The sequence below is a fragment of the Podarcis cretensis genome, assembly GCF_951804945.1.
Source record: "Podarcis cretensis genome assembly, chromosome: 7".
In the NCBI taxonomy this organism is placed as follows: Eukaryota; Metazoa; Chordata; class Lepidosauria; order Squamata; family Lacertidae; genus Podarcis; species Podarcis cretensis.
In genome coordinates this window covers 43928633-43946191 of record NC_137176.1, presented here as the reverse complement: position 1 = coordinate 43946191, position 17559 = coordinate 43928633, and the positions used below count along the sequence as shown (strand labels likewise).

General features: G+C 38.6%; 1 protein-coding gene across 4 annotated transcripts in view; it reads left to right on the top strand.

Moving 5' to 3' along the window:
• ANKRD12 (ankyrin repeat domain 12) overlaps positions 1 to 17559 on the top strand; it is a 50767-nt gene that overhangs the window by 11927 nt on the left and 21281 nt on the right. The window contains exons 2-6 of one of the 4 annotated variants that reach the window (XM_079982847.1): positions 4655 to 4749; positions 6292 to 6467; positions 7339 to 7475; positions 12334 to 12481; positions 15388 to 15456. In XM_079982847.1, coding sequence (XP_079838973.1) covers positions 7389 to 7475; positions 12334 to 12481; positions 15388 to 15456 — 304 coding nt within the window. In that variant the 5' untranslated portion in view covers positions 4655 to 4749; positions 6292 to 6467; positions 7339 to 7388. The remainder of the gene's footprint in view (positions 1 to 4654; positions 4750 to 6291; positions 6468 to 7338; positions 7476 to 12333; positions 12482 to 15387; positions 15457 to 17559) is intronic. The other 3 variants (XM_079982846.1, XM_079982849.1, XM_079982848.1) reach the window with 3 other exon arrangements.

Below are 17559 nucleotides of genomic sequence, written 5' to 3'. Positions count from 1 at the left end.
AATATTGGACTTTTTTATATAAGGAAAATGATGGGATTCAATCGCTGGAATAGCCAGGCCACCCTGGTAATTGTGAATTTTTGTCAAAAGGTGACCAGGTGTGCAGCGTTGACGACATTAAAAAGCAAACCACTTATCTATAGACAGGATAAAACATGCCTTTAATCCTTACTAAGTATAATAAGAACTAAGGAATTCCCAGTTACTGCCTGAACTCTTGATCTCTTCAAAATGTGGGTGTATGCTGTTCAACATTGTCCTGCTCATCAAACATGAATTGTTGTTGTTTAGTCGTGTCCGACTCTTCATGACCCCATGGACCAGAGCACGCCAGGCATGGCCAGACCCTGTGGACCAGAGCACACCATTTTATTGGTGTCTAATTCAAACATGAATTAGACACCAATAAAATGATCTATGAATGCTTTAATATACTTGTTCTTAGCATCCCAATCAGTATCTCTTACCAGCACATATTAACAGCAATTATAGCAATTTCAGAAGCCTACATTTCAGGCTTTATTTTGTTTCACTTTTCTTGTCCTGCACCATCTGATCTGATGTCCTCATCTGAAAATTAATCGTTAGAATAACCATCCAATTCTTCCTCAGCTATATGTTCACCATTCTCTGGACTTAATACCCAGTTTCAACACTGTTGGAGTTTGAACATATTTGTGCATGTGAGCCTATTTGCCAAGCAAGCATGTCTGGGCAGTTCAGATGACTTGGTGCAATTGTACACTTGTAGGTAAAGCATGGCTTTGGGTGTTGGCAGACCATTCAGTATATGGTATATGGGTGTATGATTTCAGGTGGCCCAAAGCTTATTTTGGGGTGCACACTCCCAGTTCCTTGTTCATTTCCATGTACATTGAATATTACTAGCCAAGTGTGGCACCCAAATGAAGCATTGGACCAGTGTTTCATACAGGATGCTCTTCCTTGAGGTAAGGGTGTATGTTTTGAGGTTGCTGGAAGCTTAGTTTGGGTACATAAACACACAATTTCTTTTTCATATGTGCGTACATTGGGTATAACCACTAAGGGGGCCCTGGGTTAGATTTATATAAGTCGTTGTTGCACACAAAACTACATGATTGCTGCAGCACTACCACCTAGATTCCATCTCTTGGGTGGCATAGCTGTTCGGGGGGACTGGCCAGGGTTTTTGTCCCAGGTGAAGCCTCCAGAGGGGCACCATTGAGGCTCTCAGGCTGTGTGTATGTGTACGCAGATGCGTGGGGGGGGGCCAAACTGGGTAAAATAAAGCCTAGTTTCCCCGCTGCATCATGTATGGTAAGAATTTCAGTCCTGGTTCATGGACTATATAGAAAACTTGGCAAATAACTGCAACTGCAGTTTAATCACTGTCTCTCCTTCCTCCTGTAGATGGCAGCAAGGAATCAGTTTCTTTTGATAGCAGTAACTAAACCTTTCCAATTGTGACCCCTTCAGAATGTCAGTTTCTTTCCTCTGGTATCTCCCTCCCCAGTCCCTGGGTCTGGATGGCCCAGCTGTCCAATCATGTAGTGACCGTTCATCTTCCTCTGTTTTGGTGGAGCCATTTTAGTTACCTATATCTCATCTCTTTTCCACTTTTGATGTGCTGGGTTCCCCTATGTGGCGCTTGCATTCAGCTGTAATTCTTCTGCAATTGTAAGCAGCATAATGGGCCATTAATTAAATGAGAAATAGTATCCAAAGGTGCTTCAAATCTTCACAGTCTATTCCAGATGAGGCAGAGCCATGGGTGATACCCACTGGGGCAAATTAAGAATCTCAGGACCCAAGAAGCTAAAATTTGTTTGGAAATACTTATTTTAAATGCATCAGCAGACCACCAGTGAATACATTTTAGCTCATGAAAGTTATTAGCATGGAAAGTCTAGGGCTTGCTGGACCAAGGTAGCTGCTTAATTTGAGAGTTCCTTATTCTAGTAGCTCAAATTTCCCAATACGAAGCATAAAAAGTGATAAAACAGCTAAAAATAGAAGGAAGCTTTGAAAGATGTCTCAAGGTTCTGACTGCTAAAGAAAAATGTGGTTTAAAATGCTTCAAAGCGATACCTCTCGGTGAGGCTTCAGGATGCTCAGCAAATCTGCATGTAAGTGAAACTGACATGGCAGAAGGAAGGAAAGTGACAGCTCATGAAGGCGATAGATTTGAAGCCGAGCTACAGCAAATATTAGATAAGCATACACGGTGTATGAAGAGTGCATTGATAGAGGGTCGGAAAGCAGTGATGCAACCCTGGGGAGAAAAGGTAGAATTTATTTCAGCACAAGTGGAGTCAGTGACAGGAAAGAGACAAAGCACTGAATTTGAGCTTTAAGAAGAAAGAGAAAATAAAAGACATGAAAAAAGCAGAAAGAGACTGAGTGGGCCTTACTCCCAGGCAAGGGTGTGTGGGGCTATAGTGTTTTATCTAGGCCAGTGTTTCCCAACCTTGTGCCTCCAGCTGTTTTTGAACTACAACTCCCATCATCCCTGACTAGCAAGACCAGTGGCAAGGGATGATGGGAATTGTAGTCCAAAAACAGCTGGAGGCCCAAGGTTGGGAAACACTGATCTAGGCAGCCAGGGCTCCTCCACCTGACAAGATCTTTTTGCCCCAGGTCAGTGAGGACCAATTGCTTTTTAAAATTCTCCCATATATACAGAACACCCTATGTGCCTCTTGCACTGTATCTGTAGTTCCCCCTTGTGTCCAATAATTGGGGTCAAATAAGTATTGTTTACTTTTTAAAATGCATGGAAGAAGGTTCTCCTTTGCAAGGTTCTCAGTGCTGCTTTCTTCTTGCCATTGACCAGCAACTGATGACTCATGGACTGGCTCCAGTCTGTGGTAGTCCAGTCTGTGGACTACCACTTTGAGTAGCAACGTTGTGCGTCCTGTCATGGCTCTTTGTTGTGAAGTATGAGCTATGTTCGATTACAGAACATTCAGCATGTATGGACAGGTGTTGGAAAAGGTGTATTACGGCAATTGTCATTGCACTTAAGCAAATCATACCTGAGTGTTTGATGTGCTAGAATGATGGTTATTAATTGCTACATCACATTAAAGAATGCTATGTGAATTATAGGTATATGCTAGAATGTTAAGTGTAAGATAATACAAGTGCTTTTAGAAAAATTGAACCTGAGAAAGTGTTCTAGTTCTCTAGCATGCCTACTTTAAAAAATTGTAGTTTTATCCCAAGCCAAATCTCCCTGTCTCGATAGAGTTCTGACTAGAACCACATCACAGACATAAAGTTTTCAGTTATTGCAAAATTGTAATTGGGTTCACAGAATCATTGCAATTATCTAATCCTGCCTGCTCTCCAGCCTTCACTGTAGGCAGCTTGAAATTATTATTGACTCTCTTCTGCTGAAGCTGCAGTGGTGTGCATCTGTAGAGAGTGAATATTAGAACTCAGGGTTATATCCAGTGATGTTGCTTTGTCCACACAAGGACTTTCATGTGTGCAGCGGACATTCCCCTCCCTCTCCCCACCCGCTAAATCTGTTTTGGGATTTTGCCAATCCAGTCCTTTCTAAATATTTAGAATACAACCTCCATAAACCCCATCTAATATAGCCGAAAGTCAGAGATGGTAGGAGTTGTCCAAACACTTGGAGGATACCAAGCTGGAGTTGACTGGCTTAGTAGATGATACCTGTGGTAACTTGCTAGTCCCTGAGCTCAGTATCAAGCCATAAAATAAGACAATACACATTGTGCTATATGATGACCACTGAACATGTTATTTGCATACTTATTTCCCTAAACAAGCTGCTTTTCATAAAGGAATCATAAGTTCATTTTCAATACATGTTTCCTTTAAAGTTAAAATTGAATTATAAAGCACATTATTTTAAGCTTTTTCCTGTCTGTGTCTTGCTGCAGATAAAATAATGCATTTGTTCTTTCATTGCCATGTGTTGAGTATGTTGGCATCCTGTGCATTAATAATTTGGGCTCATTCTCTATGTACCGTTGATGAGGCGGGTGGGTGCAAGAATGCAGTGAGAATGTTGGTATTGCTGTTATTTCTTGTTTGTACTGCTGTTACTTTGCTTTTTTCTCTTCTGTTGTGAGTTCATAAGATTCCAGCCAAGTTATGCTGATGTAATCCTACTGTAACTGGTATCAAGGACCGTAGCATAATGGAACCAGGCTGCATGATATGCATACTCAGAGATTCTGCGTGGTTTATTGGCTGGTTCACAAATGCATATTCTTCATTTAATTACTGCAGCAAGCAGTGGTGACTATATGTATGAATGAGCCATCACAAATCAAAGAGTATGAATAGAAGTTTCATATTATCTCACATCATTGCTCCACAGTTTTTTTCAATGCTGTATTTTATACATTCATATGCAAGTCATCAGGCTTTGAATATGTAACATATGAAAAATGTTAATTGAAAAATAACATGGCACTAACATTATCATTGCTGCTTTCTGAGTAGCACCACACTGAGAGTGTGTGTTAAGCAATATTTTATTTTCAATTACACAGTAATATAGCTAGAAGCATTTAGGAAATAAAGTTAAGATTTATTAAAGCATTTGTTTACCATATTTGTATTTTGAGAAAATGGTTGGCTACAATTCTTAATTATCTTATTTACTTTAGTAATTGTAATAATTTCTATTTAGATCTGCTTTGGATATTTCATACTAGCTACAATAAGCTGACCTCAAGTTTGAATAGTACTGGCAGTCTGGAACTAACAACTGTGATTCCACTTTAGGTAATCTCCTTTTGTTTGTTACCTCACTTGTCACAGCTTGGTTTTTTTGTTGAAAATGGAAATCCATGACTTCTTATTGTGAACCTTTTACTTTCTGAAATTAAAAAAGGAATGTTTGTGCAGATTGAAGCAACATTTCAGGATTTGGAGGTACAATCCATCAGATCAGATACAATATTTCATTTCTAATCCCACAATTAAGTAAAAGCCTCTTAGAATTTGGTGCCATTTAAAAAACTAGTGGTAAAGGCTAAGGATGTCTACAGAAGCTTAGTCTCCAAAATTTACATTTTAATTGAAAGTTCTACAGGTGCTAATTTGGGGCTCAAAAATTGTGGGAGCAAACCTTAAAAGGAGAAATGGAAGGTCACTGCTGGAATGCAACTTGGCAGGGAACCCTTTTAGATCAATTTCAGTGTATATGACAGAATACTCTATAAAACTGTTGCTTGGATGTATGGTCCTAAACTTTGGTTAAACTGATGTATATAATGCACAGTCTGTTACTGGAGGTTTGTAAACAAAGGGAAAACCCCAAAGTGGATTTCATTACCGTTTCATCCCCCCTTCATAATGTTGTATTTTTCTAACAAAACATTTAGTTTTTCACAGTTATGTAATATTTTGTCAACAATAATAGTAATGACAAGAGTAAATATGCTATAGAAGATAGGGTTTGGGGAAGATGAGTTTACAACCATGAGGACAACTTTTCTTGGCCTATATACAGAATTGTTAACCATGCACTGTGTAGTGGCTGTAGCAAGCCCAATATTATAATTTACTTCATCCAGTAGATTGCAGAAATGCTAGGCTTACTGCATACATAGGCCTTTCTATGTGGTTGTAGTTATCTATGCATTTGGTTCTCCAGAAGCTGTAGCAATCTGGGGATAATGGCTAAGATCCTAACTTACCCCCTTTGAACTGGGCAGAGTTCATGGAGCAGGCATTTCCTGCCTCCTCCTTTGTTCTGCAGCTCCCTGAAAATCTACTTCTGGGTTATCTGGGACCATACAGAATGGATTGGGATATGGTGTGGAGGCTGTAGAATGGAGAGGTGGTAGAAATGCCCCCTCCCAATTTGAATGGAGGACCCACTTTAGATTCAAGCCAATGTGAATAGAAATACTTATCTTGATGAAAGTATATATGAGTTTTCTAAATTTGTTGTCAGTCACTGATTTTCTTCCTATCAGTGAATACTTCTTCTTCATGACAGTATCTAATCAAATGAACTGGAACATCACAATTCTAAGTGTGCTATGGTATCCTTCTGGAGTGGCTGTCTGAGTTAGGGTTGGGTGGCACCGCTTTGCGGTGGTTCCGGTTCTGCTTGGATGGATGTTTCCAAAGGCTGATGCTTCCAGAGTTCTTCAGCCCTGTGGAGCCCTCAGTGTGGGTTTCCTCAGGCTTTGATTTTATCCCCTATGCTGTTTAACATCTACATGAAATTGCTGACTGGGGTAATCTGGAGTTTTGGAGTACGTTGTCAGCAATATGCTGATGACACACAGCTCTACTTCTCCTTTACATCTGCAGGTGTGGCAGTGGATGTGCTGGACCCTTGTCTTGCCTCGGTAATGGACTGGATGAGAGCCAACAAACTGAAGCTCAATCCAGATAAGACTGAGGCACTGTTAGTGGGCGGTTCTCTAGACCAGATGGATGGGAGGTTGCCTGCTCTTGATGGGGTTACACTCCCTCTGAAGGAGCAGGTACGTAGCTTGGGGGTACTTCTGGATCTTTTGCTGTCGCTTGAGGCTCAGGTGTCCTCAGTGGCATGGAGTGCCTTCCATCAGCTTTGGCTGGTGGCCCAGCTGCACCTTTATCTGGATAGGGATAGCCTAACTACTTTTGTCTATGCTCTGGTAACCTCTAGGTTAGATTACTGCAACACATTATACATAGGACTGCCCCTGAAGACAGTTCAGAAACATCAGCTGGTGCAGAATTCGGCAGCCAAGTTGCTCACCAGCGCAAGATGATTTGAAAATATTACATTGATTCTGTCCTGGTTGCCAATTAGTTTCCGGGCCCAATTCAAAGTACTGGTTTTGACCTGCAAAGCCTTAACAGCTCAATACCTCAAGGACTGCCTCTCCCCATATAAACCAACCCAGACTCTGTGATCATCATGTGAGGCCTTTTTTTGTGTGCCTCCTCCACAAGAGGTCTGGAGAGTGGCAATATGAGAATGGGCCTTTTTTGCATTGTCTCCCCGTTTGTGAAATGCTCTCCACAGGGAGGTTTGCCCGGCACCTTCATTATACACCTTTAGGCGCCAGGTCAACCAGGCCTTTGGCTGAGTATCATCATATATTCTTTTTAATGTGTTTGTGGGAGGGGGTGGTTGCTGGTTTGTTTGTTTTGTTCTTGTTTTTATCTTGTATTTTTATGCTGTAAATCGCCCTGAGATCTGTAGATGAACGGCGGTATACAAATTTAATAAATAAATATATTTGTGAAACCCTGAAACTGATTACTCTAGATACACTGAAATGTTACCCAATACTTGTAGATTACTTCAAGTATGCTGATATTTATTTTTTCTTTCTTTCCCCATCTTTCTTGTCTTTTCCCTGGCAGATGCATAATGAGCACTCTGATGCAAGATAAAGTCAGTGAACAATTATAAAATGCCCAGATTTGGGTCAGCAAAGGCAGTTCAGATTCAAAATTCTGACAGCGATAGCACCATGGTGGAGAAACCAACTGGAAGAAAGGTATAAAAATAAACTTGCTTAAGAAGATTACATTGCAGCTAGGCAAATCCATGAAAGCAAAGAACATGTATGAGTCAGAAGAGATAGCATTATGTGCAACTAAACAAAGTTGTAGGAGGTACTTGCTAAAATAACTCTGCCTGTGGTGTAATGAGCTAAAATCCACCATAATCTCCTCTTTCACTGTGTGCCCTGAAACTTTTTCATGCATTCTTTCATAGCTGATGACATTACTTACATTTAAGGTGTTTTAAAGTTGATAAAACACAAACTTGAAGTATCCCTCTGATTTTTAAAGAAACATTCACAACATTCATTTTAAAGTATTTGTGAGGTGTTATGTTGTGAACTTTTGATATTTTCTTTTGAGTAGAATTCAGTATGTATCATATTAAGATTACTATGAAAAGACTGTTGCCTACCTAATAGTATTCCAAAATTAATTCCTTCTTTCAATAGGGCTTAAAGTAGGCCTGTTAGCTGATCTGATCATTTTATCTGACTTAATCCAACCTTTTCCAACCTGGTGACATCCAGGTATTGGAGAACTCCAGCTGTGCTCCATTTCATCTAGCATGGTGAATGGTCAGGTATGATGAGAGTTGTAGTCAGTCACTATCTGGAGGGCACCAAGTTTGGAAAGCCTGGTTTAATCATTGCATTTAATCAATAAATTTTATTTTAAGTTTAAATAAATATGTATGTTACCAAAATACCAATATGAGAAGTGTTAAAAAAGCTGAAGGAAGTGCGGTAACTTAGAATTTTGGAATCTATGGCTCAGCTAATTATAGTTGTCATTAAGGTTGCTTCCACACTGGTGGGAAGAGGGAATTGCTGGTGTTTTCTCTCTCAATTTTTTAGAGTCCATACAACTTCATTACCAAATTAATGCATTTTATGTTGTCATCCCATGTTATTTCAAACCTGATTTCTGGTAAACATTTGATAATAATTGGACATTGTGAACATGTGCCATTTAGGTTTTTAGGGCTATTGTGCAATTACTTGAAAGCTTCCCGTTCAGAAATGTAGCCTATTTTGTTGCTTCTGGCTTAGATTAGCAGTGGGGATGGGGGTGGGGAACAGATTATTGTCTCGCATCTGTTCCCTGTTCTCTCTCCAGGGAGAATGAAATTAATTGCTTCCTTCAATTATTTGTTCCTCCTCTTACTGCAAAGCACATTCACAATAAAAAATAGTGGGAATTCAAGCACAGCCCACCCATAGTGCAGAGCTTTGTCTTGCCAGGAGTCAATTTATTGGTCCTTAATTGGTATAGCACTGAGTCCAGGCTCTGGTCCTGGGCTTGCAAGGCCTCTCCCAATTCAAATGTTACAGAAAAACAGAGATGGGTATAATCAGTGTCCTGATGACACCTCATCCAAGTACCCCTAATGACTGCTCCCAACAGATTCATATAGATGTTAAGTAATGGTACCCTGCAGCACCAGGCAGCACAAAATGCTGCTCTCTGAAACCAACCAAAAACAGTGCCCCCAGTTTCCATCCCACAGAGCTAGTTCAGAAGGATACAATGATCAAGGCCATATACTTAGGGATTTTTCATATCCTTAAAAATAAAAAAGATGGCAGCGCCCATTATTGAAAAATGTTTCTCTAGCAAGGGGGAAAAATGTGCTTATACTTTCTAGTAACAACTGCTGACAAAAATATTTATGCTTTAACACACCAAAGCTGTTGGAAACATGTCAGGAGTGCTGTGAATCTGTGTAGCTGTCTTTTTGTGTCTTTGACTTGTGTTTGAGTAAGCTGGTTTTGATCCCTTTTTTGAGAAAACAGTGATGCCACCTTGTACATTCCACTCCTTTGATAGATATTCTTGAGAATAGGATGGAAATGACCTTGAGAGGTCATCAAATCAACTTGTAAAAATATAGAGCAGCACTATATCAACTGCATATTTGAGTTCTTTTAGCAGTGCCAATCCAGAATGATGGCAATATTAGTTACATCAAGCTTCTTGGGGGAATTTTTTATTTGACACAGGCAACTTGTTGCCTTGCTAAGCCAAAATGTGGGCAGTAACTAGCCAGGATGGTATAACGGCCCTTTAATTTCCAGTTCACAATCCTAACAGCTAGGGCACAAAATGGTTCCTCCATCATCATGTACTTTTAAAGTTAGTTTTATATATCCAGAGCTACTACAGTCCGTATATCCTTGGGGCTCTGGTCTTTGATTGTAGCATCCTTTACAGCTATAATCTTAGCTGTCTTATGGAATGAGATCAACAGCAGTCACATAGCATTGCCTAATGATATTGCAACTCCTGCTGTGACCTCCAGGCCTATGTCTCCAATGAGTTGCAGAGAAATATTGATAATTAACAGTTTAAGTATCAGCTTTGTAATTTGCCTTTAACTGAATGAAATGGATAGTTTCATAATTGGTGGTATTCAAGATATTTAAAAGAAAATAAGTTATGAATTATTACAGTGGATTGTTGTATTGCTCTGAAAATATGGTGGAAATTTAAGATAGCAAGATTGTGGCAAGTAAAATATATTCCATGTGTTGCTGCCTGGCTATTAGTGACGATTCATGAAAAAGCAGTTTGTCTAACAGACATAATCATAGCTACATTGAGCGTAACTTAGTGTAATCTGCTTGCCTACATTTGTTCAGTATTATTAGATGAGCAAACAACTTTAGTTTGAAAAATATAACTTAAATTCTGAATGAACAAGCCATGGGAAATGATTGGTTTGTTTGCTCTTTTGAAAATCCATTAAAAATATTAACTGCTCTGTTTAAGATGCTAAGTCGGATTGAAATTTAGAATTGTACTTACTACATATATTTTATGTGAGCATTTTAAAGGATTTTGATTTCATTAATTAATATTGTCTGCTTCATAGCAGTAATTTTCATGACATAAGAAAGCTAAAAAAATTTTTAAAAAAACTTACAGTAAATGCTGTTTCACATCTGCTCTGTTTTCTACCTACTAGTTCCTCAATATTCAGCATAGTAAACATTTTAATAGATGGGGGCTGGCCAACTTTTTTCAACATGGAGAAATCGGATTATCCCCTAGAGCTGGACTCCGTGGATGGGGAAGAAATTGGATGTCATTCACATTTTAATGCTAATGACATGCTAATACCTAATTTGCATTTCTGAAAACAATCTGTGAACCAAAACAATAGCTATGCTTTGATATTCACATAGCTCCAAATTTTATGATACAGTTCTTCAACCAAAAAAGGAGTACAGAAATTGCAGAAATTGCTTGTTTATATTATGAGAACTGCATACTAAAATGTTGGATTTTCACTTAAAAAAAATAAAATCAAACTGATGTAGAAATGTGGCAAACGGAACATAATAATGGAAAATAGGGAAACCAATGGCAACAGATTTGACTATCCCTAGTAGATCCAGTCCATCCATAATGGATGTGCATCCCCAGGGTAATGAAGATTATATTCTATTACTAAAGGGAACACCTGCCAAATTGGAAGCACTTCTGTGTCTGACAGGTGCTGCACATGAAGTGACATGTGAAGCCTGCCAGGTGGGCAGCAACACCTGGCATGCTGTTAAACAGAACTTAACTCCAGCAAAAAGTGAGGCTTGGGTGCCCCAGAGTTCTGTGATAATGCAGAGACTTCTCAAGCTGTCTCACTTTTCACAGGAGCTCCCTCAGTTGGAAGTGATGCCACTAGCACTGTTAAGCACCATGCCAGGTGCCAACTTTTTAGGTCAGTTATTTCCACCCTAAAACAGAGTGCAGTGGGAAATACAGAAAAAGAGGCAGGGGTGGAGTCAGAAAAGCTAGTGGCAGCCAGATTACGTAACTTAAACCATCACTGAAATAGATTATTGTGTCAAGTATGTTTGTCTACTGTTTGCCCAATCCACCCTTTACAGTGGTGCCCCGCAAGATGAATGCCTCGCAAGACGAAAAACTCGCTAGACGAAAGAGTTTTCCGTCTTTTGAGGTGCTTCGCAAGACGAATTTCCCTATGGGCTTGCTTCGCAAGACGAAACGTCTTGCGAGTTCTTGCGAGTTTTTTTCCTTTTTTTTCCTTTTTCTAAGCCGCTAATAGCGCTAAGCCGCTAATAGCCGTGCTTCGCAAGACGAAAAAACCGCAAGACAAAGAGACTCGTGGAATGAATTAATTTCGTCTTGCGAGGCACCACTGTATTGAGAAAAGGACTGAGTCTGAGAAAAGAATAAGAGCTAAGCATTTATCCAACCTGCTGTTGTATTTTTTTCAGTGTATATTTAGAAAACTAATGTTGTCTTCTTAGGTAGATACACTTGTAATTTATATTGTTAAGAAAGCAAACTTTATACAGTCAACTGGCTACAATTATAGTTGTAGGAACTGAATCACAAACGTCTATCAAATTGTACTTCTGAGTTCAGTGAAATATTTTTACACATGTGTTGACTGCATTAGCTGTTTTGTTCCTAGTGTTTTTCTGTGACATAACAAGGCATTTAGCTTTCAGCTTCACTAGTCTTTATTCTGTCTCAATTTTTCACAATAACAGTTTTACTCTCCTTTTTAAACTTTATTTTGTTTTTTGTTTATACTTTTTATTTATTTTTAACATGCTTTATTTTCTTTATTACTTATAACAGAAAGCTTAAGTTGATGCAAGATCTTTAGCATTCCATTACTATTCTGTTCTGTATTTGCTGTAGTAAATCTGTAGTAAAGTCTAATAATCCTAGATTGCTGTAATCTGAGGAACAGATTAGAGGTGTAATTCTTCTATTGGTTATCTGGTTTTTCATCGAATGTGTTTATTTTAATTTTTTTAAAAATACGCTGTTAATAGTTTTATGTAAACATTGTACTTGTAACTCTGTTTATATCAGAGCAAGGACAAGATTGCCTCCTACACCAAAACTGCCAAAGTGGATAGGAGTGATGTGGGAAAGGAGATGAAAGAAAAGTCTTCCATGAAACGTAAACTTCAGTTTAATGTTAGTCCATCCAGAAATGAAGATCGAAATTCAGACACAGGTAGTGCCAGTTTTATTTTTTCCTCTTCAAAAAATTTGCTATAATAAACCTTCACAAAAGATTAAAAAGTAATAGTAAAGTGCTTGCTTATATCCCACTTGTCAATCATTAATCTAGCTGCACAATTTTTCTTACCTTTTTTCCTAGTGCACCTATTAAATGAGCAGTCTGCCCGTTAATATATGTTGATGTTCCTGGAAAAACCAGGCCTGGCCTCATTATTCAAATCTTACTGCTTTCAGCTTCCCTTACCATAATGTGTTCTACTTGGGATGGTGCATAAGACAGTTTAGAAGCTTCAGTTCATTCAGAATAGATAAGAACATAAAATGAGTCCTGCTGAATCAGACGAAAGGCCCATCTAGTCCAGCATTTTGTTCTCACAGTGGCCAATCAGATGTCTGTGAAAATCGCACAAGCAGGGCCAGAGTGCAACAGCACTCTTCCCCATTTGTGCTTCTCAGAAACATACTCAAAGGCATACTGTAGAAATAGAATGTAGCTATCATGGCACATAGCCATTGATAGCTTCTTTCTTTTATTAATTTAACTACAGTAATCCTTTTTTTAAGTCATCCAACATTGGTGGCCATCACTGCATCCTATGGGAATGAATTCCATAATTTAATCATACATTGTGTGAAGAAGAGTGTTTTTTGTGTGTGTTGTGAATCCTTTGACATTCAGCCTCACTGGATGGCCCCAGATTCTAGTACAGTGGTGCCTCGCAAGACGAAATTAATTCGTTCCGCGAGTCTCTTCGTCTTACGGTTTCTTCGTCTTGCAAAGCATGGCTATTAGCGGTTTAGCAGATTAGCGCTATTAGCGGCTTAGCAGCTATTAGCGGCTTAGAAAAAGGGGGGAAAGGGGGGGGGAAGGGAAAAAACTCGCAAGAACTCGCCCGACATTTCGTCTTGCAAAGCAAGCCCATAGGGAAATTCGTCTTGCGAAGCACCTCAAAAGACGGAAAACCCTTTCGTCTAACGAGTTTTTCGTCTTGCGAGGCATTCGTCTTGCGGGGCACCACTGTATTATGAGAGAGGGTGGAAAACTGTTTCCTATCAACTTTCTCCACACCATGCATAATATTATTCTTCTCTATTACGCCCCCCTTACTCCCCTTTTGGCTTGCCCTTTTGTAAACCATTTGCACCTCTACAATATCCATTTTGATGTGAGGTGACCAGAACTGTCTCCTTAACCATCTTAACCAAACCTGAATCTAAACTAAAACTTCCCAAAGAAACTGATATGAGCTTGCTCTTGGAATGAGATCTGCAAAATGTTTGGGACTTCCCCGTTTTAGTTATAGCAATGTATTTCACTAATGATTTTAGACATTTATACAGATAACTTAATGCTCTGTTAGCTGGTATAAACTTTATCATAGAATGGTAGAGTTGGATGAGACCCCAAGGGTCATCTACTCCAACCCCCTACAATGCAGGAATCTCAGATACAGCATCCATGACAGATGGCCACCCAACCTCTGCTTAAAAACCTCCAATGGAGAGTCCACCACATTTTGAGGGAGTCCGTTCCACTGTCGAACGGCTCTTACTGTCAGAAAGTTCTTCCTAATGTTTAAACCTGGTGTTTATTAGATTTGGTTCTTTTATACTTCCAAAAGTAGTAATTAAGTCTTAGGTTTGGTATGATTTGCTATTTGTTAAACACATGCTTTTGAAGTGCCTTATGAATTGTTGGAAGCTTTGGATTGTGTCCAGTGTAGGACCGCATGAATGCTCTGTCAATGCAAGGATTTCTGCATGTGCAACTGAACTCCCACCCTTCCCCTGTGTGCCCTCTAAACCTGTTCTAAGGGTTTTCTCAATATCTGGAGCAGATTTGGGAAGAGTGAGGGAGGAGAGAGGGGGAGGTCTCATTACAGAAATGGAAACCTTTGAACTGACAGGATAATGCCCTCTGTTTGTATTGCAATGCCAGCAGAGCTTTATACCACAGCCAATTAAAGTTTTCTACCTCATAAGATATGCCCTGGAATATTTTGGAGAAGAGTTGCTCTTCCTCAGCATGCTGCTTTCAATCTAGATTGATTTCTTGATAAAAATTTTGGAAAACCCTCTCCTTGGTTACCTTATCCACACCTTTTCCTCCCTAAACATGCCCCATATAAATGAAAAAAAGGAAGTGGTTATTGTGATATTTGTATGTGCCCAGCCACAATGTGCAGATGTAGAAACACTTCCAGTTGCCAGAACTGTCTACATTTGTTTTCATCTGTTTTATTATTTATACACTAGCGGCAGGGTAATGCAGAATCAATTCACAATGAGCTTTTATTTTCTGAATGAAACCAGTTTCTCAAGAAGCACTTTTCGGGGGCCAAAAATATGCAATAGATCTAGATTCTGTATGGACTACACAGAAAAAAAACAAATACTCAGTCTCCATTGCTTTTAGAATAAAATGTTGTGCATACACAGCCTGAGGTCTACCTCCTCTGAGACCTGGGACGGGCAAACTTTAATAGTTCCATCCATCTCTGGATTATATTCCACAATAACAAAAAATATTCTGTTGAAACATGCTGTAAAGCATATGCTCTGGAATTCTTAAAATGTTGTGAATCTCAGACTCCTCTTACATAGTTGTTTCATTCTGATGTTTGTCCATCATGTACTGAAGAACTTCTATGGTGAAGTACAGTATGTTCTCTACAAGTGCAATATTTCCCTGTAAAATCACAATTTGTTACTGCTTTAGACGGTTTAGCAATGGTGTGAATTCTTAATTTTCTAGGCATTTATTTAACAGCACTGTAAAGCTAGCATAAGGATTCTGTAGGAATAACAAAAAAGTGGCATGTCCATATATCTATATTGTATGCCACACTTCCTTGCTCTCCTCCACCCCTTTTCTCCCATGTCTTCTTCACTCTGTAGATTCAGATCCAGGACATACAAATGAAAACTGGGGGGAGAGATTAATATCTACTTACAGGACATATTCAGGTAAATGCATTATCAGGTATACTTAAAATAGCTGCACTTTTCCCTATTCACATATTTACAGTAGTTTTCATTAGTTGTTTTTTGTGCCTATAAATCTCCTTGCAAATACTTTATGTGTTAATATAGGCTTAGCTTGTGTTACTTTTCAATGGAGAATCTAAAATGACCATCAAACTTAAGCATGTACAGGAATATTATTTCCTGTTAATAAAATCCCTTCACATCTGTGTTGGAAGATGGCAGCTACCATGTGGTAACCACAGTAACTTCTTTAGGAAGAAAATGTTTTATGCTGAATAATTATTATATTAAAAGACAAATGGAAAAAGTAATGCACAACAAGTAAATGTGTGTGTGTGTGTGAATGTGTGTGTGTGAATGTGAATGAATGATATCCAGCCAAGTCATATCCAGAGTAGACCCTTAAGTAAATTGATTTTATTATGCCTACTCTAAGTATGACTTAGTTGATTGTCACCCTAAGATAATTTTCAAAATATTTGCAATTATTCTATTAGATATATTTTTAGTTGTTATAACAGATGATATAGGTATTTAGAATCCATTGTAAACTGAGAGTTAAATCTGTGTGGCAAATGTTTTTCCTATAAAACAATCAAGAAATCATGCCAAACAAGTATGAACACTTCCTTCTTCTAAAATTACAAAATCAGTGCATACAAGGCATTCAGTAATTTTAAACATGGTAAATCCATTTTTTTCTGCACAGTGAATCTCAAATTAAAACACTTTACATATAAAAGTAGAGGCTTATAAGGGTATGATGTGGATATTCATTTTGGTTTCTTAATAAAGAAGGATAAGTGGAGACAGTAGCTTGGGTGGTACTTGAATGGGGTTGCCCTGCTCACCTGACCTCCATCCAGCTGCTGCTATTGTTGCTGTATACTGGCAGCGGAAGATGCAAAGCAGAAGGAAGTTCAGCGTGCTGGCAGAGGCAATCCAACATTTCTGCAGGCATGTTTGCACCTCACCTTTGACTAGTCCCTTCACTCCATCCCAGTAAACAGCGATACAGCTGGCGGAGGTCAGGTAAGCAACACAGCCCCAATGTGCCATCTGCTACTGAGTAAAAAAACAAAATGAGAGGTTGAGAAAATTAATGCTAAGATAGTTAACAATTTTAATTAACTTGCAGTATAAACTCTTTAGAAAAAATACAATTACCTGTATAGTCTGAGACATATTCTAGCCCATTTCCTATTACATTATACAGGGTTTCAGCAATAGTTTTTATTACATGTGTGACCTATAGCTGCAGCTGTTACTGTAGACACATCAATTTGAAAAAAAAAACCACTGACCTCTGAGTGAAAATGTTTAGAAAGGAGAATGCTGTGGTCAGAGCCTAAATTTCTCAAATATATGGGCATTAAAAAATTTTAAACTTTTTTTAGTGTTTCTTTAAATATAATCAAATACTTTGTCTGAAATATGTAGACATTTTGAAATGGGAGAGTATGTTAATATGCAGCATTTATACTTCTGTCATTCTAACAAATCATACCTCAGAAGTAAAAATAAAGTAGGGGTTCCATTTTTTTGATCATTGAATTCTAAATTCTCTTCATATATCAAGACACCCCCACAGTAAGAGTACAGGGATGTCTGCTAGTATGAGATTTTTTTATCTGAATATCCTATGGCCCAGTCCACCTGTCTTTGCTAGTACTCAGAGGAAACAAACCCATGATCCCTTTCTTAAACCCCAATCGTTAATCCAGTAAGAAAACTTTGCTACAGATTATAGTTTGGAAGTGGAACAAACCATGGTCCCTGGTTCACATATGACACCAAGCCAAGGATTGTGGTTTGTTTTCCCTATGTGTTAGCAGAGAGAAGATATGGTTTACTGTGGTTGTGAATTGAGGTTACTGTAAGTATATGCTTATTCAGTATTAGGAACATAAAGGTGAGTTTTAGACTGCATGTGTTTTCTAAAGTATTCTGTTTGATTTTAGGTTTATATCACTTCCTTTAAGGAGCTTAGGGTTAAACTATATGTAACAATGGCTGACTCGACACAAGTAATGTAAAATACTTATAAAGTGCTATTTTATTGCATGGGGAATGGAGGAGATA